The sequence below is a fragment of the Apus apus genome, chromosome 25 (assembly GCF_020740795.1).
Source record: "Apus apus isolate bApuApu2 chromosome 25, bApuApu2.pri.cur, whole genome shotgun sequence".
In the NCBI taxonomy this organism is placed as follows: Eukaryota; Metazoa; Chordata; class Aves; order Apodiformes; family Apodidae; genus Apus; species Apus apus.
In genome coordinates, this window is record NC_067306.1 from 3,545,409 (window position 1) to 3,573,196 (window position 27,788).

At 47.2% G+C, this 27,788-nt stretch overlaps 1 protein-coding gene across 7 annotated transcripts in view; it reads right to left on the reverse strand.

Moving 5' to 3' along the window:
• Positions 1 to 27,788, reverse strand: part of TANC2 (tetratricopeptide repeat, ankyrin repeat and coiled-coil containing 2) — a 231,370-nt gene that overhangs the window by 35,180 nt on the left and 168,402 nt on the right. For all 7 annotated transcript variants that reach the window (XM_051640273.1, XM_051640277.1, XM_051640278.1 and 4 more), the window contains 4 exons: positions 27,642 to 27,775; positions 17,132 to 17,363; positions 13,729 to 13,895; positions 11,170 to 11,777 (listed from right to left, as the gene is read on the reverse strand). In XM_051640273.1, the coding sequence (XP_051496233.1) occupies positions 11,170 to 11,777; positions 13,729 to 13,895; positions 17,132 to 17,363; positions 27,642 to 27,775 (1,141 nt within the window). The remainder of the gene's footprint in view (positions 1 to 11,169; positions 11,778 to 13,728; positions 13,896 to 17,131; positions 17,364 to 27,641; positions 27,776 to 27,788) is intronic.

The following is a 27,788-nucleotide window of genomic DNA, read 5'->3' on the forward strand; positions in this document are numbered from 1 at the left end:
GTGGCTTCCAGGAGCTGTGTCCTCACATTTGACTCAGCTCTGCAGAGCGCAGCTTTCTAACTTCACCACAGAGAAGAACATCTGCTCTGACCAAGCCTGCTTTCAGAAGGATCTATTCAGGCAGCAGAAAGGCCAAGCTCAGCTCTGTGAGCAGCTCTTGAAGGATCATTTAATCACCAAAATTGATTTACTGATTTTTGTAACATAGTTTCCCTCTGATGTTATAATTGCGACTTAACTTGGAAGGAATTAACATTATACAAGAAAACTCAAAGAAAACAGGGAAAGCTCTTAAGCAGCGATTTTCTTTCCTGGAGAATTAAACACTGGCTTAATTTGCTGAGCTAACTGGGACAGCCAAGTTCAAAGCCAAGAAAAATCTTTCCATCTCTCAGGTCAGATCTCACTGCAGTGAGACAAACTGCAGAGGATCTGATCAGAAACCATTGTCCTGCCTAGAAGGCACCAAGGACACCAGCAGCGGTGTCCTACCACATCCAGCAGCTGTAGGAAGCCACAGACATTCTTCCTGATGAGCAGGACAAGCAACCCACGCTAGGATGGTTGCTGCTTGGCTTCTTCACCCCACAGCTGTCCTGTTTGCACTGACCCTCTCGCAGCATAATCACGACTGTTCACTACACAGAGGAACAGCTGATGGCCTCAACTGGGAACTAGAAGTCCAGCATTCTGGGTATAAAACATGAGATTTCCAGGCTAAAAGGGGCTCTATGAGATTATCTAAGCTTACTTTTTTACAGCACAGATGATAAGGCTCAGTCCAGACATCAACGGATTAATGAGTTAGACTTGCAAACTGAGTACAAGGGCACGTAGAGAGAGGACAAGAGGTAACGGCTTGAAACTGGAAGAGAGGAGATTTAGATTGGACATGAGGAGGAAATTCTGCCCTGTGAGGGTGGTGAGACCCTGGCCCAGGTTGCCCAGGGAAGCTGTGGCTGCCCCATCCCTGGCAGTGTTGAAGGGCAGGTTGGATGGGGCTTGGAGCAACCTGGGCTGGTGGGAGGTGTCCCTGCCCATGCAGGGGGTTGGATCTAGATGGTCTTTAAGGCCCCTTCCAACCCAAACCATTCCATGATTTTATGAAGTCCAGTCCAGATAAGGTCAGCCTATGCACCAAGAGATCCAAGAGCCAGACACCCATACCAAGTCCAGCACCTGGTTCCACTGAAGCAGGTCTCTTAGCAAGACATCTGATCATAGTTCCCCACTTCACCCATGCTGCTATTGCTGCCAAGTGGAAGTGCCAGACTGACTATTGCTGGGTTACAAGAAACACAGCATTGCACAAGGAATCCATATAGAGCATCATCCCAACTCCCAGTGCTTCCTTACTGCTCCCCGTGGCCTAGTGTCGTTGAAGTTTTAAAAGCAGCAAAACCAAGATTTGTGTCAAGGAGAGCTGGAGAACTGAAAGAACCCCAGTGGGAGTGTCTGAAAAGCAGAAATGGAATCATTTAACAGCATCTGGCCTGTCCTTCAGACCAATTTTAATGTAAGTAACAGCATCTTGGCAATGGAGGGCTGGGAAGTTTCTGACTTCTCATAAAATCAATAGACTGACTGGATGTTTCTTCATTGCCAGCATGTGACTGAACACCAGCAACACCAACACCATCTGTGCAGCTCTGATTCTGTTTGCATCTAGAGGGACGTGCTCAAGACACACAACTCCAAAAGCACCCACGCTGGCCCCACGTCCTGGGCCCTGGGCAGCTGGGGGAGGAGCCAAGAGTAGTTAATGAGATCTGTGGTATTAAGAGACGCTGTAGAGCATTTGTGCCTAATGACTCCTAATTCTGAATGAGCCAGGAAGCTCCTTACCCCTCTGATGTGGTATTAAGAAGGACATGGAGCTCCTGGAGAGAGTCCAGAGGAGGCCACAGAGATGATGGGAGGGCTGGAGCAGCTCTGCTCTGGAGACAGGCTGGGAGAGTTGGGGTGTTCAGCCTGGAGAAGAGAAGGCTCCAGGGAGACCTTAGAGCACCTTCCAGTGCCTGAAGAGGCTCCAGGAAAGCTGGGGAGGGGCTTGGGACAAGGGCAGGGAGGGAGAGGACAAGGGGGAAGGGATGAAAACTGGAAGTGGGGAGACTGAGGTTGGACATGAAGAGGAAATTCTTCCCTGTGAGGGTGGTGAGAGCCTGGCCCAGGTTGCCCAGGGAAGCTGTGGCTGCCCCATCCCTGGCAGTGTTGAAGGGCAGGTTGGATGGGGCTTGGAGCAACCTGGGCTGGTGGGAGGTGTCCCTGCCCATGCAGGGGGTTGGGACTGGGTGATCTTTAAGGTCCCTTCCACCTCAAACCAGTCTGGAATTCTGTGAATCTATGATTAACAACACCCACAGCCAGATCATTCAGGTAGGAAGTTCATCCAGGTAACTCTCAGAGGTGTGATAGCAATGACCCAACTGATACAGCTCAGATAAAACTCAGGCTGTGCTGCAGACCTCCTCACAGTCTCATTTCTATTTCTCAAGGCCATCTATTAAAAATTCCATAGGTACTATCCATGCTGCACCTACATTTTATCAAGGATGGGGAGAGTGCATGCTTCAGATTATGTTACATCTTTGGTTATGACAGAGAAAGAGCTCCTGTAGTTTATCAGGGATAACAGAGCTGCATCCTTGTCAGGAGCTGATCCTGGAGAACCTCTACACTACACAAAACAAGAGTGGTCAGGCAATGGGAACTGCCAAGAGCAGCAAAGAGAAAAACCAGACAACTCCGATGGCCCCATCAGATTTAACAAAAGATACTTACAATGATTCAAAAACACAGAACAAGAAAGGAAAGATAAAAGAGAGAAAAAAGCCTTTGCAAATGCTTACAGGCCCTGACTTAATGAGATGTCAAATCCCAGCTCCAGAGAGCAAAGATGCAATTCCCTTGTCAGTTCATGAGGCTTTGCAGAAATTCTGCTGGAACAGATTACTTTCTATTCAGAGAAATGCAGTGTTGTCCAAGAGTGAAAAGCTGCTGGCATATTTAATAAATATGCTGGATGGGTAAAATGAATAACATCATCTCCCAGTGAGCTCTCCAGTGACTACACAGTTAACACACAGAGGAGATCTCAGAAGACCCACAGCGAAACACTCTCTGTTCTCATTCAACCTGACACAGTTTATAATATACAGGGTTAGAGAAGAACAGGATATGTCATCTGGAAAAGCTTTACTGCTGCTTTGACCAGGTATAAATGACCAAAGCAAGACGGACCAAAGTCAGGGTTACTCTCTCCTCAGCTGCTGGAAGATGGCTTTGCTCCCCAAGTGGGTCTTGAAGATCTGAGGAATGAAATGACAGAAGGAAATCAAGAACAGGATGGTCAGTACTGACACTGCCTCCAACTGACCCCACTGCTCTCCTCCTGGTGGCTCAGCCCCACAGAATGGATTATTCTGTGATTTTTTTTCTTCTGTTTAGAAGCAAAATGGTACAGCAGACAGGTTAGAGTCCAGAAGAGAAGAAAAAGAAAAGAATTCATGAGGACAGTAACTCAAGACACTAATTACATCCAAAACCTGCTCCGCATCTGAACGCTGCGGCTGCACATCTAATGAGCCAGCTAAAACAGGCTGCTCTACTGATGTCCTTTATGGTGGCAGCAATCACATCTGCTCTCCATCTCATCTGTCATGATTATTAATCTGTCTCCCACTTCTCCTCTTCCAACTGTCACTGCAGCTGCAGCCCTGCTCAACAGAGGACAAACCTGCAGCTAAGGCACCTCACTGCTTCGCTGGACACGGAGCCACCACGTGAAGGACTTCAGGTTTCCTTCTCTTCTGTGTGCACCTGTCCTGAAAACTCCTACTACACAAACATTGGCTTCTGATGCTCAGAGGACTCCCTACTGGAGCTGCCCAACTTGATACCAACAGCTTTAGTAATTTATTTTTTAGCTCTGTATTTCTGCATGAGATTAGGGTTGATATCTAGAGATACTGGCCATGGATACCCGCATATAAGAAGCTTCCTAAGTTCATTTTGTGGAGCTCCTGCCCATTCTATTTATATTTCAAAATCTGCTTACTGAGTTACAAGTGCTGGAATCAGCAAACTTTCCTCTGGAAGTCATATGGGAAGCATAAGGGTTGGATTCTCAGAGTCAGCTCTCCACCAGGTCTCTGCTGCTTGGTGAACAGCTTGTGTTTGTCCCTCCAGTTAATGGGAGGACACGATGATGGATTCATCTTTGTGATTCACTATGGTCTGCTTGAGGAGTGCATTAGAAGAGAAAAACATTGTCCTGTTGTTCTTATGCTATGGATACAGACAAAAAGCCCTGCCCCAAGCCACGGGTAAAGCCACAGCTCCACCTCTGCCACAAACAGAGCTGTGGAGATGATCTTCAAACACCAGATCCCACCATGATGTGGTGCTCAACTACCCCGGCTCAGCACAGGCCTTGCACCAGCACAGACAACTGGACAGCAGGCTGGGCATGGAAAAAAAATTGACCTCATGTATTTTGGTGACATGTGGCATCCAGCCCACAGCTGGAGTTGGCAAAGTGACAAAGTACAACACAGCCCTCCTGGCTCTGCTGAGGTACCAAGCGCTGGCACGTGGCTACCTGGCGGCATGCAGAGAAGCCCAGTGTGAGCTACAACATGTGCAGAGCTGAAAAACTGGCACATGGAACTACGACAAACACCTTGGAGGGGTGACTCCAATGGCACAGAAAGGCAAAATTCCAGTGGAAGCAGCAGGGCTCAGCCCCCTGCTGCTCTGCCAGGGCTGGAGCTGCTCCTCAACATCCCACTATCCCATCTCCACCCTCACGAGGTGCAGGCAGGCACCAAATGATTCTTCCTTTTCTGAGCAGTATGTAAGGAATCCCAAGAAATCCCAAACCCCTTCTTTTGCTTCACCTTGAATTCAAACAGCACCTTTGCTTCCTCGAGTAAAACCCACCGCACAGGAATGCAGAGAAAACACTTCAGACACAGCCCGAGTTTTGGTGAACAACTGAGCATTTCAGCTGACAAGAAAGCAGAGGGTCTTTTCAGAATCTTGTCATATAAAAAAAGGAAGAAAGTCAATGAATCCAAGCACCATCATGACAAAGTGAGCTACGTTTGGAGAAGCTCACTGGCTAATTTTTAAGAAGCTGATGTGTCATGTCAGGTCCCATCCCCCATTTAAAGCTGTTTGTTGTATCCCTGTATTTTTATAAATATAATTTTCACCCCCTTCTTTACCTCTGCACTTTCTCAATTAATTATCTCTTGACTGGGGACTGCTATTTGTCAGTCAGATTCAGCATGACACCGAGATAAAAAAAAAACACACCTGTTTTTTTTCTCATGTACACACTCTATCATTTTCCTGGGTAACATACAAACCCATTAATTTTGTGTAGGAAAAGGCTCCCGTGGCAGCGTCTCCCGAGGGAAGGAGGAAAATGCAAAATACCTTCCTGCTCCTGCATTCAAAGACAGCTCTGCTGGAAACCATGGCAACCTAAGGTATGAGATCAGAGCCACATCCTCCTGTTTGGATGGCTGCTGCATCCAGGCAGGGTGACCTTATCTGGGGCTTTGGGGACAGGGATAGAGCTGGTCTGGGGATGTAGAAGAGGAAGGAAGAGGTGAGATGCCCTCAGCAGGGACCATGGATCCACCAGTGCTTCTCCCTGGATTTCTTTACTGTGTGTGATCTCCCTGATTATTAGACACCTTCTAATCAAGGCCATGAGCAAGAGCTTCTTCATGAAGCCTTGGTGCACTGAGGGGAACATCTAGTGCAGAGCATTGACTGCCTGTGCTACATGTCCCAGCTTAGGTTTCAGAGCCAGCAGAGCCCAGTGATGCCATCACTGAGCCTGGCACCAACACCTGATCTGGAGACACACCAAACACCTGCCAGGTGTTTCAGGTCTTTCTCCATACCTCAGCATCCAGCTTTTCAGGAAACCCACCACAGATGTTTAGGTTTTCACTAACACCACACCTGCAGTATCCATGAGAACAGCTCTGTCCAGTGACATGGTCCTGTGTGAGCAAGATCCTCCTCCCAAGCTCTCTACCAGAAGACTCTCCTGCATGATCCTCAGTGACTCCTGTCCTGGCCACTCTTGCTCTTCTTTGGGAAGGAGAAAAGCTTCTGTCCCCATCCCATGGGAAACTCCAGGGTGAGTGCAATTAACATCTGGGCAACAGCACGGACCAGGAGCAGGACAGAGCCCTCCAGGGTAAAGAGCAGTTTAATCTCTGCAGACAAAAAGGGTTCCTCCTCATGCTGACCTGCAGACTGGCCTTAAAGCCCAGCTCAACAGAGCCTCTGCTCTCCTCACCCAACATCCCAGCTACAGGTGGGAGAAACACCTTGGGTTGCACTTCCAGAGCTCAGCAAACAGGAGCCAAAGGCACCACTTGAGCAGCTTCTCATCTTCTCCAGGTTCCAGACCCAGGAGCAGCACGTCCATGGCCAAGCTCATCATCCTCAACTGCCTTCCTGGCAGCAGAGGGGATCAAGTGTGGGATCCAGCTCATCCAAGTCAGATGAATTTCTTCAAGTACCAGAGGAGATCAGAATGACTGCTCGAGTGTGACTGCATCCAAAATGAGGTGAGATGGTCCCAGAGGTGAAGCACTTGAGGGGAAGATCTAAGGATGCTTCCTTTTGCTACAGGCCCATGGATGCTGGGAAGTTCCCTGAGCAGTGCAGACAAAGAGCCTGTTTCTACCCTGCTCCAGACTGAGCAGTGACATCAGGGGACACACCACCAGCACACCCAATGCTGGGTGGTCCAGTGCCACCCTGAGAAGCAAAAGCCCAAATGAAGACAGCCATACATAAGCAGCAGCACAGAGTGTCTTTTTCCTCCCTTAGTTCTCCTGTACAAGAAAAAAAAAACCTGTGACTCAACCTCCAAACCCTGTGTGTTGGCTAGAAGAGCAACCTGGAGAGATTCATCTCATGGAGTTTTATCTGTCAATATTGGAGATGCCTCCTGGTGAGCCCATCACCCTGAGCTCCCTCCAGAAATCAAAAGGAGGAGATGCTTCCCAGGCACTCTTCATCTGACCTAGTTTAGCCTTTTAGCTCCTGATGATATGAATCATTCTTATTTCTCTCCTCTGACTATAAAGCAAGTCTAGACAAGTAACTCAGATGTTGATACTTAAATCTGGACACAGTAATTTCACTTCTGTGGTCCATGTCTGCCTACAGCTCTCACTGCCTTGCCAGAGCAAATCACTTCAGTTCTGTCTCTCTCACAGTCCCTTCAGCAGCAGCACAGGGATAAAACATTTTATTAGGGTTGTAAAACCATGGAAAATAATTGCATGGAAGTTTCTGATTAAGCCTAGGCAGAAAACAGCACAGATTCCAAGAATTTAGGTTAAGAAATACAAGTGTAAGAGTGAACGTACCACAACAACCACTTTCTCTGGGCACCAGTCACAAAGGAGGAGGTCTTTCCCTAAAATGTCTGATGTTATTTGTCAACTAAGATGCTCAGTTACTAGAGCTGCAGTGCATCTGGGGAGGTCATTACTGCAATGCTGGTTACATGCCCTGACAAAGGCTTTTTTGGTGCCCTGTTATTAAATAAGAAAGGGTCCTAGGGAGGGTTCCCCTGCAGAAGGGCCTGCAGAGATTCCCTTTTGATGTCCATCAGCCTCTACGTTGGACAGCAAGAGCCCAGGGAGTGTTCCAAGAGCATCTCATCAGGCTCCATCAGAAATCTGGAGGATGGAGACCCCACCATTTATCTTCAAAATGTAGAAAAATGCAGTAATTTCTGGACATTGTGTTCTTCCTCTCCCCTCTTTGCTGTGCTTCTGAGAAGATGGGAACTCTCATTACCCAAATGAGAAAGATCCCGTTATCCCAATTCCCTTCGTCACATTCTCCCACCTGGACACTCTGTCAGGGTAAGTCAATTAAAAGCAGCTTCACAAAACCACATTTCACTTCCAAGCTCTTCTCCTGGGGTAAAAAAACAAAAACAGCCTCAGGCATCAGCCTGGCAAGGTCACCGAGTAGCACGGGAAAGGTTCATTTCTGCAACGCTGGTTAATGAACTTCAGGAGGGGTCTACACAGTTGCCACATCTCAGGCACTGGCCCAGGTTGCCCAGGGAAGCTGTGGCTGCCCCAGCCCTGGCAGTGTTGAAGGGCAGGTTGGATGGGGCTTGGAGCAACCTGGGCTGGTGGGAGGTGTCCCTGCCCATGCAGGGGGTTGGATCTAGATGATCTCTAAGGTCCCTCCCAACCCCAACCATTCCATGTTTCTGTGTTACTCCAGATGTGTATGAGTGGTTTGGGAAGAAGGAGATGTTGATGGTATTCAGGAGCATATGGGGGTTTTTATGATGCTTTGGTAAATCAGCCATCAAGATTGCTACTTGTGTGTTTAAGGTCTCCTCCAACCCAAACCATTCTATGATCTTCTCAATTCCCAAGCAAGCAGAGGGAAATCAAACTGGCTGTGAACAAACCAGATGCAGGGAAAATTTCATGGGCTACTTCAGAGAGCTCCAGCAGTAGCAAGCTGTGCTTCTTTCAGGTGGAATAAAATGAAAAATCATTACTTCTCTTAATGGTTGCTACGGGTTTGCTGTGCTCTGAGCAAAACATCTCAGTATCAGCTCTTCCCTGGAGCTGGACAGGAGGATTTCGAGCTGAACCTCAGGGGTCCCATCTATTAATCACCAAAATGTATCCTGCTTCATTATCTACCATCAGAGTATAAGGCAAATAGTGCACATTAAACGTTAGATATATTTATTAGTCCTCCAGTATGTATGGACTCAATCTCGAGGCTGTGGGAGCTGTTATATCCATTGCAACTTCTTGGTCACCAGTGGGAAGAAGCTGAGAGGGGTTGGCTCTGCAGGGATCACCCACCTGCAAAGAGCACGAGCATTCCCCTACACCTGAAAGTCACCATTAATTTATCATAGAATGGTTTGGGTGTGAAGGGACCTTAATAATAATCTAGATCCAACCCCCTGCATGGGCAGGGACACCTCCCACCAGCCCAGGCTGCTCCAAGCCCCATCCAACCTGCCCTTCAACACTGCCAGGGATGGGGCAGCCACAGCTTCCCTGGGCAACCTGGGCCAGGCTCTCACCACCCTCACAGCCAAGAATTTCCTCCTCATGTCTCACCTCAATCTCCCTCTTCCAGTTTTCATCCATCCCCCTCATCCCATCCCTCCCTGCCCTTGTCCCAAGCCCCTCCCCAGCTTTCCTGCAGCCCCTTCAGGCACTGGAAGGTGCTCTCAGGTCTCCCTGGAGTCTTCTCTTCTCCAGGCTGAACACCCCAACTCTCCCAGCCTGTCTCCAGAGCAGAGCTGCTCCAGCCCTCCCATCATCTCCATGGCCTCCTTTGGACTCTCCAGGACCTGCACGTCCTTCTTGTGTTGGGGGCTCCAACACATGTGAAACTGGCACATATGGGATGAAAAGTAATGCCTGAAAGTCTCTGGAATGCTCTGGAGGGCAGCATGATGTGTTCAGGATGTTCATGAAAGGCAGCACCAAACCCAAAGCCTGAGCAGGGTCCTATCTCATCACCAGGAACTTGCTGAGCAAACAGGGATTCCTTTGTGCCCTCCTGCTAAAATCCCACCTGGCTGCACACCCGGTGCCAGTGCAAAAACACCTAAAAAGCAGCATTTTTGAGTTTCCCTCTGGATTTGGTGCTGGGAACCACCTCACCCATCACTGTGAGAAGGAACAGGAGCATTTCTGGAGCCAGAGGAACAAAGTCCCTGCATCACCCACCTGCAGGCATTGCTACCACACACAGCACCCCTCCCACATGGGTGCCCTACCCACCACATCAGGACCCTGCATCTCAGTTTTCTTCTCATGCTAACCAAGGAAAGCAGTGAGTTCTCAGAGCTGCTCTCACTATGGTTCGTTATGGCAAGTGTAATTAATGATAATTGCTGGGCCTGTGGCTGCTGTCCCCTCACCCAGCTGGGCTCAGCCCTTCCAGCCAGACCCGTCGAAATCACAGGGGCCAGACAAAACCAGTAGCAACTGGGAGGGAGAGGGCAGAAGCACTGCAAATTGGTTGGAAAGGCACTGCAGAGTGACAAGCACTTAACATCCTTCCTCAGAGTCATTAAGTAAGGACCACTGATGATGTGAAGACACCTGCTGCTGGGAGATGCTTCACAAAGGGTCGGCTCGACCCGACAGTTGTGCAGAACCTTCTACAAGAGGGAAGATGCCCATTGGGAGGAGCTATGGACTATTTTTCTACTGCAGCCTGTTCATCACAAAATGTAAAGTGGTAAATGACTCTGACACTGCTAACAGCCACAGCTGCTGTCATCTGCCAGGTGGCTCCTCAGTCCCAGCAGATCCCATCCTGTTTCCTTCAGACTGACCACAGGCCCTGGGAGATGCACTGACACATCCTTGAATCCAAGTGTTCCCCTGTTTTTTATAATCATATTTTAAGAAATAGGCAGGCCAAACGGAGCAAAGCTTTTGAGACAGACTACTAGAATTACAGTCAGGAGTGTCTGTTTCCCCTCTTCAGTAGAAACAAAGATAACGTTGTTAACAGTGATCACTGGGTTAGGGAATATAAATCTAACCATGATTAAATGCTGCTCCCTGTGAGCTAAGCCAGGAACTCAGCTGCTATCAGGACAGAGATTATGGATGCATTTACAGTCCAAAACTGCTAAACCCTGATTCTGTTCCTTATTTTGCTTTCAAAAAGACACGTAGTAGGACTACAAGGAACACTTCAAAAAGAAGCCAACTGCAAAAGCCACACCCACATTCTTCATCCCTCATCTCCTTATCCTCTGCTCCATGTGGCTTCAGTTCCTTTGGAGAAAAGGAAGATCATTCCTCTTCTCCTGACTGAGCTGGCACGAAATACCAACACCCCTGGCGGTGCCTGGGTGGGAGCAAGTCAAGCTGGGGCCTTCTGAGGAGCAGCTGATCTCATCCTAAAGATGACCACGACATTTGCCAGGCCAGTTGAGTGCCCAGGGGTGTTGATTTCTTTCCAGGAAAAACATAAAGATCTCAGGTGACTAGTACAGACAGAGCACAGCCAGGTGAGACGCGTCCACGTGCAACCTCATAAAACGAAATGATTCAGGTAACAGTACAAGGTGAACACATTTGTAAACTCTGGCTTCTCAGAGCATTTGCTTACCTAGGATCACAAAGAAACTTGGTCTTTTCACCTTCTTCTCTCCAAATAAGCCACTCTCGGAAAGAAGGATGAACAAACATTCGCGTCATGTCTCTACGTTTGATAAGAAACATAGAAAGGTTCTCCATCCTCTGCTGAAAGTCCTCCCACTCCAAAGTGCCCTCAATGTTACCTGCATTAATGGCCTGAAAAATATGTTCATCTGTTAAAGGATGCAGAGATGCCACTGCCACATTCAAGAGAGGCATAACCCGATCAAAGGAAGACTGCGTTGGGAACTTCATATTGCACTGCAACAGGTAAACTTCTGACAGGGACACTGGGACTACTTTGTAGCTGGAGCTTTTGAGTACTAGGTATCCTTTCTCTATGAGATCAAAAGTGAGTTTCAGGTACAGGTAGGACCCTTGGCTCAAGGTCTTGAGGTGAGAACTGAGTTTGCCAAACGTCGTGTTGTCCATTTTGCCGTTAAGGGAGATGTTGTTCTGGATCTCCGAGCTGCTGTGTATCCGATGAAGGATGTATGCCTGCAGGTCCTGGTCTATGGCTTCATTCTCTTCCAGTCTATCCAAAAATATTCTGTGGAAGGGCAACAGCTTAATTATTTCCTACAAAGAAAGAAAGAAAAAAAGGACACTCATGCTGGCAGTGTTTATTATTCATTAAGTAAACTTAATTCAAGTTACAATAGCGCCTTTGAGACTCCTTTAAGACCTCTTCCATCAGGGCAAGCACACAAGATGGCAGTTTTTCCCCTCAGGACCTGACAATCTCATCTATAATCAAGTAGATTGCGCGTGAAATGTGACAAATTAAAATGAAGGACACAGATCCTGATACTGCATCCACAGGAAGGGCTGGAAAATTCACACAGAGCCCTTGTTATTCCCACCCCACCCCACCCACGCAGCAACCTGCCATCTCTTCTGCTGTCAGGTCAGAGGGAATGAGCTGTGGGCAACCTCTGGGGCCTGAAAGAATTTGGCTGAAGCCACGCTTAGGACTCCCCAGGGGTGTGATCCCCCATCACACAACTGCTGCCAGGGGGGAAAATGCAGGGAAACGTCAGGACAGAAAACAGCAGTTCTCCCCCAGTGCAAAACAAATCCGCCCGTCTGCTGCAGGATGGGGTGGCCAGGGATCCTCCTCTCCCCTCTGCTGAGCTCACTGCTGATGCTCATGCAACAAAAAGCAAAGATCATCAAAGGCCTTTCCCAGAACTCTTGCGTCACGGGCTCTCGGCGCTGCGCGGGGGGAGCTGACGCAGGGCAGCAGCACAGGGTGGCTGCAGAAGCCATCAATTCTCCAGAAGAAAAATCAAGAGGGAGAGCAGGGTGCCAAGCTGAAGCCTGCAGTGGAGACCACAGAGCTGCCACCGCCCTAATTAAATGAGGAATTCAAGTCAGAGGGATGCAATTTACCTACAATTACAAAAAGATTTCTTCCAAATGATGTTGAATCTACCCTGTTACTGAGCAAAAAAAGGAACTGCAGCACAAAGCAGCCCCTGTGCTCCCTGGTGTCTTGGGCAGCAGCTGCTGTTCCCAGCTACAAAGCAGCCCTGATGGTGCTGGAACCAGCACGCAGCTCCTGCCAGGAGGACCACAGTAAATCAACCTGTGGATCTCAGTAAACAGCAGCAAATCTCAATAAAACTGCTTCACAGAGCTCAGTAAAAATGAGCTGTGCAGCCTTGTGCTGATGAAAAAACAGCTAATAATGAAAACATGAGAAATGGAGAGCTGCAGACATGTCCTTCTGCCCAGAGCAGCTGGTGCAGCCAAGCAGGGCTCTGAGCTGGTTCCCAGCTTGGCTTGTCCCTCCAACATCCGTCTCCCTTGGGCTCCTGTCTCTGAGGCTCCATCTGGATGTTCCCACAAGGGATGCTGCACATCAACAAACCCCAGTGTGAAACAGTTGAGGGAGCAGACCTGCCCAAACTGGGTCACTGTGTTTGCTTCCCAGCTTGCTGCTCTCAGACGAGCAGTGGAGCCAAAAAACTAAGGTCAGCGTCCTCCTCATGCCAAGAGAGCAGTGAGGAGTAGCTAAGGACAGGCTGAAGCTAAGACTTGCCCAGCTGCAAACTAACATCAAAATACTTCAGAACAATCCACACAATGTTCAGCTTAGAGCTTCAGCACCTGCTCAAGATATTCTTCACTGAGCTGAACAACATCCTGGCCCAGCATTGACTCCTCCAGGCTGAAACAATCCCTCTGGGTCCCACAGGGGGATGAGGACACCCCTTCCCCCTTCCACATGGGGCAGAACAGGCTGGCAGACATCAGGCCCTGCCCTCCCAACAGGAAGGAGCCTGTTGGCACCTGAGATGTCACTCCAAAATGAACTGGACTATTTGAGGCCGAACATTTATTGACCTGAATAAGTGATGCTGGATGAGATCCTTCCAACCCTGCACAGTGAACGTGGGGATGTGTATGTAAATCCAAGTACAAAAAAGCCAAAAGGATAATGTGAAATAAAGGGTCTTGACTAAGACCTTCCCAAACCCCATCATGAGAATGACACAGTTTATCACAGTTCTTGGTCTCAGCATACCTGTAGACTTGTCCTGACTGTCACGACCAGCTTCAGCCAGGAAGGGAATTTTCCAATCATTTTGCTCAGGAATGATACTATGGTGTCTCCATAATCGGGCTTGTGGAATTCAGCCTCATTTAAACCATCAATTAATATGATGAAATCTTCATCAGGGATCTTCCTCTCTGAGAGAAGGGGGAAAGGACATGAGACTATAATTACTGCCAAGTCACTTTAAAGCATCATCAGATATTGCTAAAGAATAAAAGAAGGCACAGTAGCAGCACCTTTGCTATGATACATTAATTGCATATTAGGCAGTCCCACACATACACAATTTCAATGTTTATAAAATAAGTATTTTAGTTATGACAGACACAACTGTGACACCTCACAGATAAAACAGCTGCTAATCTTTTAAAAAATTACCTCTTCCACGAAGTCCAACAGTATTTGATGTGAATCAGGTTCTGATGGGTTTTAATAAATACATTATTAGTGGTTCTCTGTGGTTTTTGTAGGAAACTCTCACCCTGATGTTAGTCTGTCCCGATTTCTGTGACTGCTAAATGAAGGTTCCCCAGTAAATTCACCTCCCCAACATCTCTAGATTCTTCTAATTTTGGTGTCTGCACTTTAGGCTCTGGCTTGTTGATTAGCTGAGGTATGGGCAAGTGTTTGAAACAGAAAGAAACCTGATTCACAGGCAAAACATGAGGGGAGAAAACCATCAACCTACACGCGTGGGGAAGGGAACTCAACACAAGGTTCCATCCTCTCTTCAACACAGACTGTGAAAATGACTCTGAGCCTCCAATATCACAGAGTTTGATCACAGGTCTGTAACCAAACCTCTGTTACAGATGAGTTGGGGGGAACAGAAAAGATCCTACAAAAAGCAAACCACAGGCTTTTTAAACAGGGGTTTTGTGCTGCTGGGGAACACAGCACCCAAAGTGACCCAGACAATGAAGTCAGTGTTTCTACATCAGACACTGAGAGCTGAGTACAGCTTTAGAATGAGCTGCTTCTTTTGGACCTGCATCTTAAGCTCAAGTGGGATCTTCTCAAAGGTAACCTTGCTGCCTAAACTCAAAATCAGGTGGGAACATTAGCCTGTTGTTGGAATTTGCTATTAACATGTGCTACAGGTTCTGGTCTGGGTAATTTGTTCTCCTTTGAAATATACTATGGGTACATCCTGCTACCCAAAAGCTCAGCATTCCCAACAGCAGCTTAGCTTTTCCCTTTCACTTTAAATTGCATATTTTCTATAAAAAGCCAGCACAAAATGTTCCTGGATGACATGAGCCACCTCTCTGGTGATCCAGGGAGAAAACACCTTGTGCTTGGTACTGCTGAGCATCAAAATCCCATCTTGTCCTTGCCTTACGTTACCAAGTTGCATTTCTCTCCTAACATCCTGTTAATATCCATCCAAACCCCAGGTATTTTGTATGAAAATTATAATAGATCCGTTTTCAGTTAACTTCACAGGGAGATTATTGGGTACACTAGAAAATACACTTTATGACTCCCTGAAATCTTGGAGTGAATACAGTGCTTGAGTTTTATACCCACATCTCATGTTTCTCATAAAGCCTGAGGGAGAGAGAAGGCAGAAAGTGGGGGAAGAATCAGAACTTTGTTCTCCTATATAATATCTAGATTCCTTGAGATTAAATATATATATATTTGAGAAAGGTGACTCTGACTTTCTCAGTGACATTCACCATTAACAGCTGTGCAATAATTTCATCCCGGCAGCACTGAAGCTTCAACAGCACCTTGTAAAAGACCTGCTGATATATTTACAGAGTCTTAAATGTTATATATTTTAAAACCAATTTCCAGACACTGTTCATTCTGTTACAAAACACTTGGTGCAAATTAGCTTGCCAACACTCTTGATCAGCAAGGCTGAAAGACCCCAGTCCTGCTCATTGGCTCCAGTGGAGCTGTGCTGAGTGCAGAGCTCAAGAGGGGAAAAAAAAGCTTTTATATAAAATTTTCCCACCCCTCAGAACTTAGCACCACAGGAGGGGTCAACCTGCTTGGCACAGAATAACAAGCAACCTCTGAAATGCTCTGAACTCAAGAGCTGGAATACCTCCCAAGGAGCTACTGCAATCACCACACATTATTTTCTCTTTAAGCAGCTGCTCCTAAATGTATTTTTGTTTTGTTTTGTTTTTTTTTTTGCCAAGAGTGTTGGTAGGAAAGAGTAGCCATGCTACTCCTACAGCGACATTTCTCTATGCCAGGAAAATCAACTGCTGTGGAGCTGTGCTGGCTCTGCCTGTGCTTTGTGCCTGGTGTGTTGGACCCAGATGTTGCTGCTCGGAGCCTGGATGTGGTGTTTTGAAGAACTGATTTGATCAACAGGGCTTTGAGTTTGGTGGAAGCTGCATCTCCTTCACCTTGGCTCCTACAACTGTGCTACATCAGGTGGTTACAGAAAATTATCTCAACTGTTTGCAGCCAACTTGCAGCACAACATTGTAATAAACACCTTTTTGCAGGACAACAGAGTCCTGAACCCTGGGAGGCTCTGGTAGTTTTCATGGCAACGAGAAAAGAGCGTAAATTTAGAGACTGTCACAGCTAATTAGTTGTATCTTGCAGAGGAAAGAAAAGGAGACAAAACCAATGCTGTGTTAGAAAAAGCTCTGAAATCCATATTCAGGATCAGACTTGTTACCAGCTGCCCTGGAAGCTCTACACAGGGTGCCTACAGAGTTTTATGGTACCAGATCTTCTGGTGAAAACTTCAAATTCTTGAAAACACGTAAAGTAATGAGAGAGAAAGGGAACAACATGCACCCCCTCAACAAATGAAGCAGAAGACACTGCTTTAAGCAGAGTTCTACATGGAAACTGCTGCTTGTTTTCACCTTCAGAACTGCAGGGCCACGTTTGGGATGGGGAAGCAAGAAAAGAGAAGGCCAAAGGCAGGTGACATCAGCATCTCATTTATGGCCTGAAGCCAGGCCAGCAGGAGTGGGGATGTTAACCCCTTGCTTCCACACATGCCCAATGGTATGTGCTCAGCTTCTCCTGACCTTAAGGATCATCTTGTCCCAACCCCCTGCATGGGCAGGGACACCTCCCACCAGCCCAGGCTGCTCCAAGCCCCATCCAACCTGCCCTTCAACACTGCCAGGGATGGGGCAGCTACAACTTCCCTGGCAACCTGATACAGTGTCACACCACCTTCATAGTGAAGAATTTCCTCTTAGTGTCTCATCTAAAAGTCCAACCTAAATCTCCCTTCTTCCAGTTTAAGGCAAACACCCCTTGTCCTATCACTGCACGTGCCACAGAAGGACGAGCCAACCACTTCGCTTGAAAGCCCAGACGCAACCGAGCAACGTTTTCAAAAAGAATCAGAAAAGGAGGTAGGGAGGCCCCATTTCCATACCTTTGTGCAGGTTTTCCAAGGGCTCCAGGACCCCCCTGCGGAAGGAGGCCATGGGGTCCTGCACGCAGGAGCGCAGGCTCAGCAGGCTCTGCAGGTGAGGCTCCCGCAGCAGCTGCTCCCGATAGGCCACGAACTGCGGCGAGCGGCAGAGCAGGGCGGCCACGTTGTGCACGAACTCGGGCACCAGGCAGGTGTAGGCATTGTCAGCCTGGCAGTAGTGGTAAGCCACAACCTGGGCAAGAGGAGAAGAACAAAATAAAATAAAAAAAAAAAACAAAAAGCACCTTCATCAGATGGAGTCGGGCAAGTTGTTCCAAGCAGCGGGTTTCGTTGGGGGAGTTCGATGTCTCGTGGCAGGCGAAGTCATTAAGAGCACCAAGTGTTAACTACCTGTGACAAGGATCCAGACGAATCAGTTGGTAAAAACAGGCCCTACTCCTGAAAAATGACTGGACCTGCCACTTGGGGAATAAATGAAATTAAGCTGTAGCTGCTCACAGCAAAGGACAGTGACAGGAGCTGACAGATCGGAGGCCCCGCACAGAGCAGGGAGCGACAGGATTGTGCTCCGAGCTCTGTTTAAGGACCTGGCGTCAGTAATAACTTGTGACTGTTTCCTTGAACTTACTTTTCATCTGCTGTTTTCAAATGTCAAGCTCTGTACAGGCACACAGAGCACCAGCTGAGCACCTTACAGCAAGGTGGCATCTGCAAACAACAGGTTCCCATGAACGGGGGGAATGTCAGGGAAATGTCAGACCTTCCACACATGACTCACCCACCATGATCCTGCTCTTCATTCACAAAAACAATTCAATTAAAAGACAAAAAAAAAGGAAACCTTCCTCTTTTCCCAGCCTTTCAAACTCTGCCAGAACCCACTAAATTCTGCTCATCTATTAAAATAAGCGGAAAACCAGAGATATTTTCACAGTCCAATCTGCCAACTTCCTTGTTTTCCTTTTGCAGTATAAAAAAAAAGACCCACAAAAGCTCTCTGTGCTGGGAGCAGTTGCCAGGCTGATCCAGCTCCACTCCATCCACCAGCTCCTGCTCCCTCACTGGCACCAGCCCCTCGTGTCATCACCCAGTCATTTGGTGTGAGCCTCTGCCAGGTCAAAAAGCTTTTCCCCAGCTCCCACTCACTGTGTTTTCCTTTCAAATGTCACTGAAAGTATCTAAAAATATCCGGGCAAGGCAGGTGGGATCAGTTTTCTACCAAACCCACCACTACCCTTTGTAGCAGAGAATACAAATATTGCGAAATAAACCCCCATTTCTGAACTGGGGAAGGACAATGTCACTGAGGACACTGTGCACAGCAGATTGTTGGGGCCTCCCTGGAGGTGTGAGCTCAGAGGAGCCGTGGTGGGGGTTGGTGGCTCTGGCTCAGGCTTTTGGGCTCTTCCCCAGCAGTGACCAGCCCTAAGGTGCCAGCAGCTCCAGGGGATGGGGTGGCATGTCCAGGCTCTGAGTTCTGCTGCTGTCAAGGATGGTACCAGAAATGAGAGCAGGAAACTGTGGTGTCCTCACCCACTGCTGGCTTGTCATTTTAAAATAGAAATACATTAAATTACCAAGGGGGTGTAGTGCAGATTTCCTTTCCCAGTCAAAAGGAGGTGTGATGCACAGTGATGAGAAAGGTCAGCTGGTATTTCAAGAACCAAGCCCTGATGCATCTACTTAAGTTTTAATGGATATCTCTGAATTCCTAACAGAATTTTTCCTGCCAGCTAGTTAAAATATAATGTTTTGCCTTAGAGAACAGCACTGGGTAAAGTAATACTGAAGGTAGTGATTTCTTTTCAACAATGCTGTTTATTTGGGGATTATAACTTGTGGATTCTTAAGTGGTTGTCCCTTGACAGCAGGTTCCCAGTAACAGAAACAAAACTGCTATGCAAAGAGCTCCTATTTCCTACACAATTGGTGTGCAGACACAGAAATAAAGTCTCCTTTTTAGGAAAGACAATGAACTTCCAGGAATCTATAAAGCCACACTGTGGAAATGGGACAAACCTTGTGTCCATGAAGGGAATGGTCACTGCTGGATACTGGGACACACATACAGTTACAACTCACTTAAATGAAGACCCTTCATGTACATCCTTCTATCATAGAATCATAGAATGGTGAGGGTTGGAAGGGACCTTAAAGGTCATCAGGTTCCAACCTCCCTGCTGAGCTGGGACACCTCCCACCAGACCAGACTGCACAAGCCCCATCCAACCTGCCCTTCAACACTGCCAGGGATGGGGCAGCCACAGCTTCCCTGGACAACCTGGGCCAGTGCCTTCCTGCCCTCATGGTGAAGAATTTCTTCCTGATGTCTAACCCAAACCTACCCTCTTTCAGTTTAAAACCATCCTATCACTATACTCTCTGGTGAAAAGCCTCTCCCCATCTTTCCTTCTTGTGCTGGATTTGCTGGTATATTGATTAAGCCTTGAACAGGAGGACAAATGCAATCCTCAATACCTGGATCTGAAGCTAAACCAGCCAGCAGTGAAGATTTTGGAAAGGCAACCAAAGAGGAGGCATTACAATGTTCTCAGAGATGCAACTGTGTCAGAATTTCATCTTGACGTTATTTATTCTCTGTGACATTTTCTCCGTCTCCAAATCAAAGCAGGACTGCCAGAAGCCAGGGCTGGTGCTAGAAATCCAGCTCCTCACTTACACAACCAGAGCTGGGTGGGAAACAGTTTTCTCATCCTGTAAAACCTTCCAAGGTTTCAAAATGTTTCCTTGTTCCACCCTTGGGAAAGAGACAAGGGTTAATGGGGAAAGAGACTTGAGAACAACCAAGGGGTTGGTGTGGATGGGGCTCATCCCCAGCGGATTCAAACTCTGTTCTTTCTCCCCTGCATTAGATGAACACCTTTAGCACCAGGCCACTAGTGCTCTGAGGAAGGTCTCTTTCCAATTATTTCATGTTATATACTTTATTTATTGCTCAAGGATCCAGCAAGAGAGATGGATTAGCATCCCAAATGCCCAGGATTCTTTTCTAAGATACAGGAGACCATGTCTATAGACCCTGCTCTACACCTGAAATGACCACTCCACACACTCGTTGTAATTCTGGGGTGTTCTTATTCTCCTCTACTTTTGCTGAGCTGGACAAGCCAAGAAGTATATCCAGGATATAAAAATAAGAATTTCTATGGCCTGGAAATAAAATTTTCAGCGAAAAACATGTGAATTCAATAAAACCTTCGTTTTCCATAAATCAAACTACCTGGCTTTAAAAAACTGCTGGAAAAAGTTCCAACCATCTCTCATCATAAACAAAATCCTTGAATTAAACATGTAATTTTAGCTAGAAACTGTGTTACAATAAATGAAATCACCAGGGAACAACACAGACTTCCATAAGTAGGGGCATGCCTGGATGCTGTCACCAGTAAACATTTAGTTTGTCTGATACAATTTAAGGCATAATTTTTCTAATCATAATTTCCATGGGAACTTTGTCAACACGTAGCACGAAACACTATAAAGGCTAAATGGGACTTACAAAACTTTGAAACCTTTACGTCAGGCTTGTTAAATGACGTTTACAAGTTGGAAGCTGAAAAACTCCTTGCTCTGAAGTTTGATTCAACTTAAGTCACTGGGTTTCAAACACTAAGTACACAGCTCCTTGAAGCAACCCTAACGTAAGAGAAGTGGATTACAACAAAGGATGGGAAAAGTAACACCCAGATCAAGAAAAACTGTTCAAAAGTTCTGCTCATGTCATTTGTGCAAGGGCTGAGAATGCAGTTTCAACAAGTGACTCCATGCTGAGAAACCAAGGCATCATGTTGCTTATATTAACTGTCAAAGCCAGAAGTTACCAAGTTGGGTAATTTCCTTCCTTGCTCGAAGGGGAGCTTCCAAGTAATTCACACCTGTATGATGCAACTGGACTTCCAATGATTACCTCCTTCCTAAAATGATTTGGAGAGTCTAGCTGGGTACACACTAAAGAAGTACATGAATTGTGAGCTGATTTGCAGCCAGTCTTTTTGTGTGTTATAAGGCTTGAGCAACACCAGCAGGGGGGAAGGCAGAGCACGGCCTCCAACAGAGGAGGAGGAGCACTGAAGGAGCACCAGAACTCCCATTCACCCAGAAATAACACAAACTTCATTTCCTTAATTGCTTCAGAGGAATTTGAAAGACATTATCAATTTTTTCTTCAGGTGTTAAACCCAGTTCATGAGTCTCTTCTTCCAACACCAGCCACTCTACTCTCTCTGCCACAACCGCTTCCATTTCTCCCTTCATCCAGCCTCATGTAACCTTCACCTTCCTGGCACCCTTTCTGCTGCCCTTCCCCTCGAGTTCACCCCTTCACCCACCCCTTTCTTGGCTCCAGGACCTGGCAACAACATCCCATCCTGACATGCAGATGCTGTACATCTTTCCCACAGTTCTCCTCCCCACACCAAAATGCTTTTCCAAGTTATGGCCATGCAAACTGTGCTCCAGATCTCCAAGGCCAAGTGACTGATTTCCCTCTGGCCTGGCCTCAGCTGAGCAGAAATGGAAGAATTCCATGAAATCAGAATTAAAAAAAATATAAGGAGATTTCCATATAAAGGTCAGGACCTAGGAAAACAGCTGCTGGAAGATAAAGGAAGAAACACGGGTGTCCTAAAAGTAAAGAACAACAGAAAACACTCGTGGAAGAGGAAGGAAAAGCTGCATGAACCCAGAGGCAGGATGGGGGTAGAGAGGGCACAGACAGCAGAAAAAAATGAGGCATGAAAGAGATTTCAAGTCACTGTTCAAGAAAAGAGGGAGAGAAGAGACTGAACTGAAAAGGGGGGGAAAGAAAAGAGGGAGAAAGGGGAGGAAATGACATGTCAGGAGATAAGCGTAATACGAGAAAGGCTGGAAGGACAGTGTGAAGATCAAAGGAGAAAGGGGCTGAAGATGGCTCAAGGGAAATCAGTTATTTTTACTTAATAGGACAGGCCAATTTTAAGCTCTTCTCTGGCACTATTTGTGAAAAAGAATCTCCCCCATTTCAGCAGCATTCCTTGGACATCTCGCTGCTGCTGTGGTTTGTATCAGCTTCCCTCTGGAAGCGTGTGGTGCAAGGAGGACACTCTGCCAACCCCCCTCAAAAGGACCAACCTCCCAGACCCCTGAGCCCACAGCAGCACCCTGGCTCCTCCAGTGCTCTTAAAAAGCCTTCAAGATTGTATTTTAACTGTATTTCTGCACCTAACCAGATGTATCTTTCTCTGACCCACACAAAATAGCTTCAAATAAACCCAGTGTGATGCTTTCACCTGCCAAAAATGCCATTTGCCAGGGATTAACACTGGTTGCAATCATGGAAACCAGCAGTGTTGTGTTTCACCCACTGCACATGACCAGGCACACATGTGGTGACCCAGTTTATCAGGGACATTCGTTGCTTTTACACAGCCAAGTGTGCCAGAAAATGCCCTCTGAAAGTCATTAGTGTCACAGGGCATCAAGGCTCAGCAGTAATGAATCCCTCCACCTCTAGGTAAGGTAGGAGGACTCCCTTTCTTTTTAAATGCCTGCAGCAACTATAACACCACTTTGGCTTGAGGCTTGGAGGATGGGGGAAGAAGCTCTGAAGCCACCAGCCGTGCTCAGCATCAGCTGAGTGCTCTAATGCCATGGGCACCCAGCTCCTCCACCAGCTGCTCTGCAGCAGGGATGACCCATTAGTGCAGCCAAGTTGCCTTTCAGGTCCATTTGTCTAAGTGCTGCCTCCACAAGCAACCCCACAATATCCAGGAACCCAAAGAATACAGCTGTTCAATGGGTTAATTAAAACTGGGCAGCCAATCCATTAAAAATCCTCTGTGAGTAAAGAATAAAACCTTCAGGGAGAACGGGGAAGGTGACCCTGACCAGAGGGGACACAGTTCAGGCTTCTTCCTTTGAGCTGAATTGATTTCACCTTGGGCCATTGTACCTCCAAACTGTGCTGGTGTCCCTTGCTGAAAGGCAAAGGTCACCCAGGACACATGTTTGTGGGTCAGTGTTTTTCAACACAGACAATGGTTGGTGGGAAAGCCTCTCATTTCATTCTTCTGAGGTGAAGGATCAGCTCTGGACAAGCAAGGTTGAGTCACCATCCCTGGAGGTATTTAAAAAATGCACAGACGTGGTGCTCAGGGACATGGTTTAGTGGTGGACTTGCAGTGTCAGGCTTACAGTTGGACTCCCTTGGGTTAGGGTGCCCTGGTTTTTCTGGTGGACCCACCAGTGAGGATAACTTCAGGTAACTCCTAAACCATTTGGATACAGTTTTCCTGGCACAGTTTCTGAGGGCACAAATGACACCTGGTACTGGGTTTCTATCGTGCCTCATTTCTAAGTGTTTTCCTCTCCATGAGTTTGCTGATGAACTCTGAACTAGAAATCATGGCTCACTTCAAACTGCTCCCTAAGGACACAAGAAAATAATGCTCTTTTCCAGCATGGTAAGGAAGCTGGAGCAACATGAGTGGAGCTCCTGCCAGGCAGTCTTCAGTTACTTATTTCTAAAATTAATCATTTGTTCATCTCTGACAACAAGAGCTAAAAGCAACCCTTGCCCCCAAGAACTTACTGCATGAAAAACAGGCAGATAAGTACAACCTTGTGTAATCCAGAGGAGGGAAAGCAACTGTTCACCTTTCATTTCTGTCATCATAAACACACAACTTCTGAGTTTTGGGATAAGTGACATTTTCAGAAGGAAGGGAGTGGGTGAGAGGGACGACGTGCTGCCCACCAGCATTCTGGAGCCTGCACTAACAGCACCTCAGCCTGTTGGGAGATTATTAATCCACTTTCATAACAATCTGCATTTCTCCAGCACAACAACCATGCGCAACCTGAGAACATCCTGCTCTGCTCAGTGCAAGCAGAGGTGGAACATCTGGAACATCTGCACCCAGCTTTATCTGGTGCCTCACACGTTTCATGTAACTCCCAAAATATTCTTGACAACTGCGGTTGCCCATCACTGTCAACACTTTCTTCCCTGCTTCAATTCTGACTCTAGTCTCACTGCAACCATAAAACACACATGTCCAAGAAATACTTTTCCAACCAGACCAACCTAAGGTCAGTCTGTCCTTCACTTCCTCGGGCTCTTTATTCTTCAGCCAGTTGAACAAAAACTGGTTTAAGTAGGCCATCAGCAGTTCTTTTTTTATTCCTCAGCTACTGATACAGGAATGTGCTGCTCTTCCTTCTGCACAAAAGGACATTCCACTTCCCTCCCCCTTTCGTTTTTCAGATAAGCCTTCAGATGATCTATATGAAGGGTCTTTCTAAACTGTCCCCAACTAATGCCTGCTGGAGAACGTGGCCTCAGACATTCAGATTAGGCAGCTAAATTATTTTAACCAACTCTTTTTGCTATTGCCTACCGAGACACTCAGTGCATTTACTCTGTTTCAGAGCTCAGCACCCTCAGAGCCTCTTATGAAGAAGAAATTCTCAGCACCTCTCCCAGGCCAGGCAGATGCATGTGAGGGAGGTTCTGAACGAGGCGATCGCACGGAACAAAGAGCTCGGCGCTGTTATTTTAATGGATTTTCAAATTCTGTTGACAGGTCAGTAATCCTTTTCCTCCCAGTATCACTCAAAGGCTTCAAAAACCACAGCTGGGCTGGAACAGTCAGTGTTTGTTTTATCTAGGAGGACATCATACGGCAGGGCTCTTTCTAAGCAAATCAATTTATCTGCTGTTGACAGCAGGAATTCATCAGCAGTGATGCTGAGTTGTGCTACTCAGGAGGTTACTAAGAGTGCACCAGGCACACGACTTCCAACTATCAATTTGACAAACATCCTTAACCATTTTATTTGCCTTTATATCCCTTCCTTAGGTTTGATAATCCATCAAACTTACTGTTGGTAGCGTGTTGCACGGCAGTTCTGGGAAAGCCTCTGATGGAATAAAAGCTGGATTGTTGTTTATGATAAAGAACCATGAGCAAGAACATGGAGTTAAAAAAAAAAAAAGCAAATGACAAAAAACCCTCCTATACTTTCAGAAAAATTTCCTTTTGTGCTAGGAAATTAAGATCTCAGTCAGGATTTAAGCATGTGATCTATTTCAAGGGAGGTGATTCTCCCTCTTTGCACTTGTGAGATCCCACCTGGAGCACTGTGTCCAGCTCTGAAGCTTCCAACATAAGAAGGACATGGAGCTCCTGGAGCAAGTCCAGAGGAGGCCACGAAGATGCTCTGAGAGCTGGAGCAGCTCTGCTCTGGAGACAGGCTGGGAGAGTTGGGGTGTTCAGCCTGGGGAAGAGAAGGCTCCAGGGAGACCTTAGAGCACCTTCCAGTGCCTGAAGGGGCTCCAGGAAAGCTGGGGAGGGACTTGGGACAAGGGCAGGGAAGGATGGGATGAGGGGGATGGATGAAAACTGGAAGAGGGAGATTGAGGTGAGACATGAGGAGGAAATTCTTTGCTGTGAGGGTGGTGAGAGCCTGGCCCAGGTTGCCCAGGGAAGCTGTGGCTGCCCCATCCCTGGCAGTGTTGAAGGGCAGGTTGGATGGGGCTTGGAGCAACCTGGGCTGCTGGGAGGTGTCCCTGCCCCTGGCACAGGGGTTCGAACTGTATGATCTTTAAGATCCTTCACCCAAACCAGTCTGGGATTGTGGGATTCAATGCATGGATTCATCCAGGCACACACTGCGGCACTGCCTGGAAGCCAACTGCTCTTCCCAACTGAGAAACCCAAATGACAGCCAGTCAGGTATTCCTGCCAGCAGCAGACACCAAAGGACCATTATCTGCATAGATCACTTTTCTTTTAATAGGCAGGGAAACGGAGCAGGCAGATGAGATGCTGGTCTCCAAGGATCCCTACCAGGCTAACGGCAAAGCTGGGAATAGCCCCAAGGTCTCCGAGTGCTGAATCAAGCTGCTGCTCTGACTCATCCTGGGAAGTGTTTGCTAAACACTACCAAGCTTTGCAGAAGTTTCACATGCTGTGTCAGCTGTTTGGGTAGGAAAAGTACTCTAAGGTCAACTCATCAGCCTTGGCATTGATCTCTTCATGAAGGCCTCATGTTTGGAAGCCGGTGAGGGTTATTTCTGGAACCCATCTGTATTTACAGTAGTCAAGATTTGCTGGGACACCAACAATCATCCTAGAAGTCTGGAATCCTGCTGCTAAGCACAGAGGTAGAACATCTTCCCAGCTCGTTTGTTATGTTCTGACAGCAAAACACAGCATTTGTTTTGCAGAAGAATTTTGGCTAGGGGATGAGTGGGGCTTGAAAACCTACAGGACTCTGCAGCCAAGGTAGAACAACCTATTTTTACTTGATTTTTGGCTATCAAGATTCTTTCTTGCTCTCCTCTCCAGTGAACAGGGATGCAAAAAAGCTTCAGTGCATGATCTATGCAGTGGCTGTGACACACACTTTGAAGGAGTCATACCCCTTACCTTTTCCAGGAGGAAACTGAAGCTAAAACTGTATCCATTTATCAATCCTGTATCCAGCAGGATTACTAAGCACCTCAGGGGAGGAAAGTCCAGACAGATGAGGCATGAGAAGCAGAGACATCACACTGCACTGGCCCTCCTGGTGGTTTGTAATGTTTAAGATTTGCAAGGAATATGATGACTAATGTGTCCTGAACAAAACCAGACCTGGCCATTGCACTCCTTTCAAGAAGTCCACGTGGGAGAGGAGAATCTCAGGTCGGAACATTTATTTCCGCAGATTTCACACGCACCATCTGGGTGCAGCAGCCAAGGAGCTAGGACAGTATCTGGCACAAAAAGCCAAGCAAAACACATCCTGGCAATAATTTAGAACAAAGCCTTTGCTTGTCATTTTCCTCTCCAAGGGGGGAAGCAGGCAAGAGGAAAGCATTAACTGCTCACATCCTCTTCAAAGGTGTAGGAGGAGCAAACTCCTTGGATTTCAAAGCAACATGACAGCACCTTCCCACCACCACCAAAGCAGGGCTAAAGCTCAGCAAAACAATAAAACTCAAGCTGCAAATCTCACCTACAGTAAGTGACAGTGTTACATACAATCCACTCGTGTCACAACAGCAAATGATTTGTGTATTGCTCAAAAGCCTATGATCTCTTTTGCAGACTTTTCCCCAAAGGGCACACGTGGCTGCGACGCTCCCAGCCTCTGCCTTGACCCACCGAAACGTTCCTGCTCTTCTCACAACCAAACCCTGGTCAGACACTTGGCAGTTTTATTTTACACTGTTGAAGAAAGATTATGATTGTTCTAGTAACTATGTCATACTGTAACTTTTGAAAGGGTAAAGGGGGATGGCTGGGAAAGGCAAACTGTGCATTGGATGTTATTCCCCTGTACAGAAATACCCCTCCTAGGGGAATAAAACTTGCACCACAAGTTTTCCTCTAGACTCCCCACTTGGAACACACACACTTGCCAGCAAACCAAGCAACGGAAGGCAGGAGACCTTCCAACAGGTTCCATGAAAATGGACGTTTTCCCAAGGCCCAGAAGAATCCCAAGAGGAATGGTGCTGTACCTGTGAGGCCAGTCTCCTCATGGCCTCCTCCTGCCGCCGCCGCATCTCGGGGGTGCCCGGGCAGCTCCCGCTGGCGATGGCCGAGTGAGCAGAGGGTGGCTGGGCCAAGGGCAGCTCTCGGTTTGCATCCACATCTGTCCAGAGGAA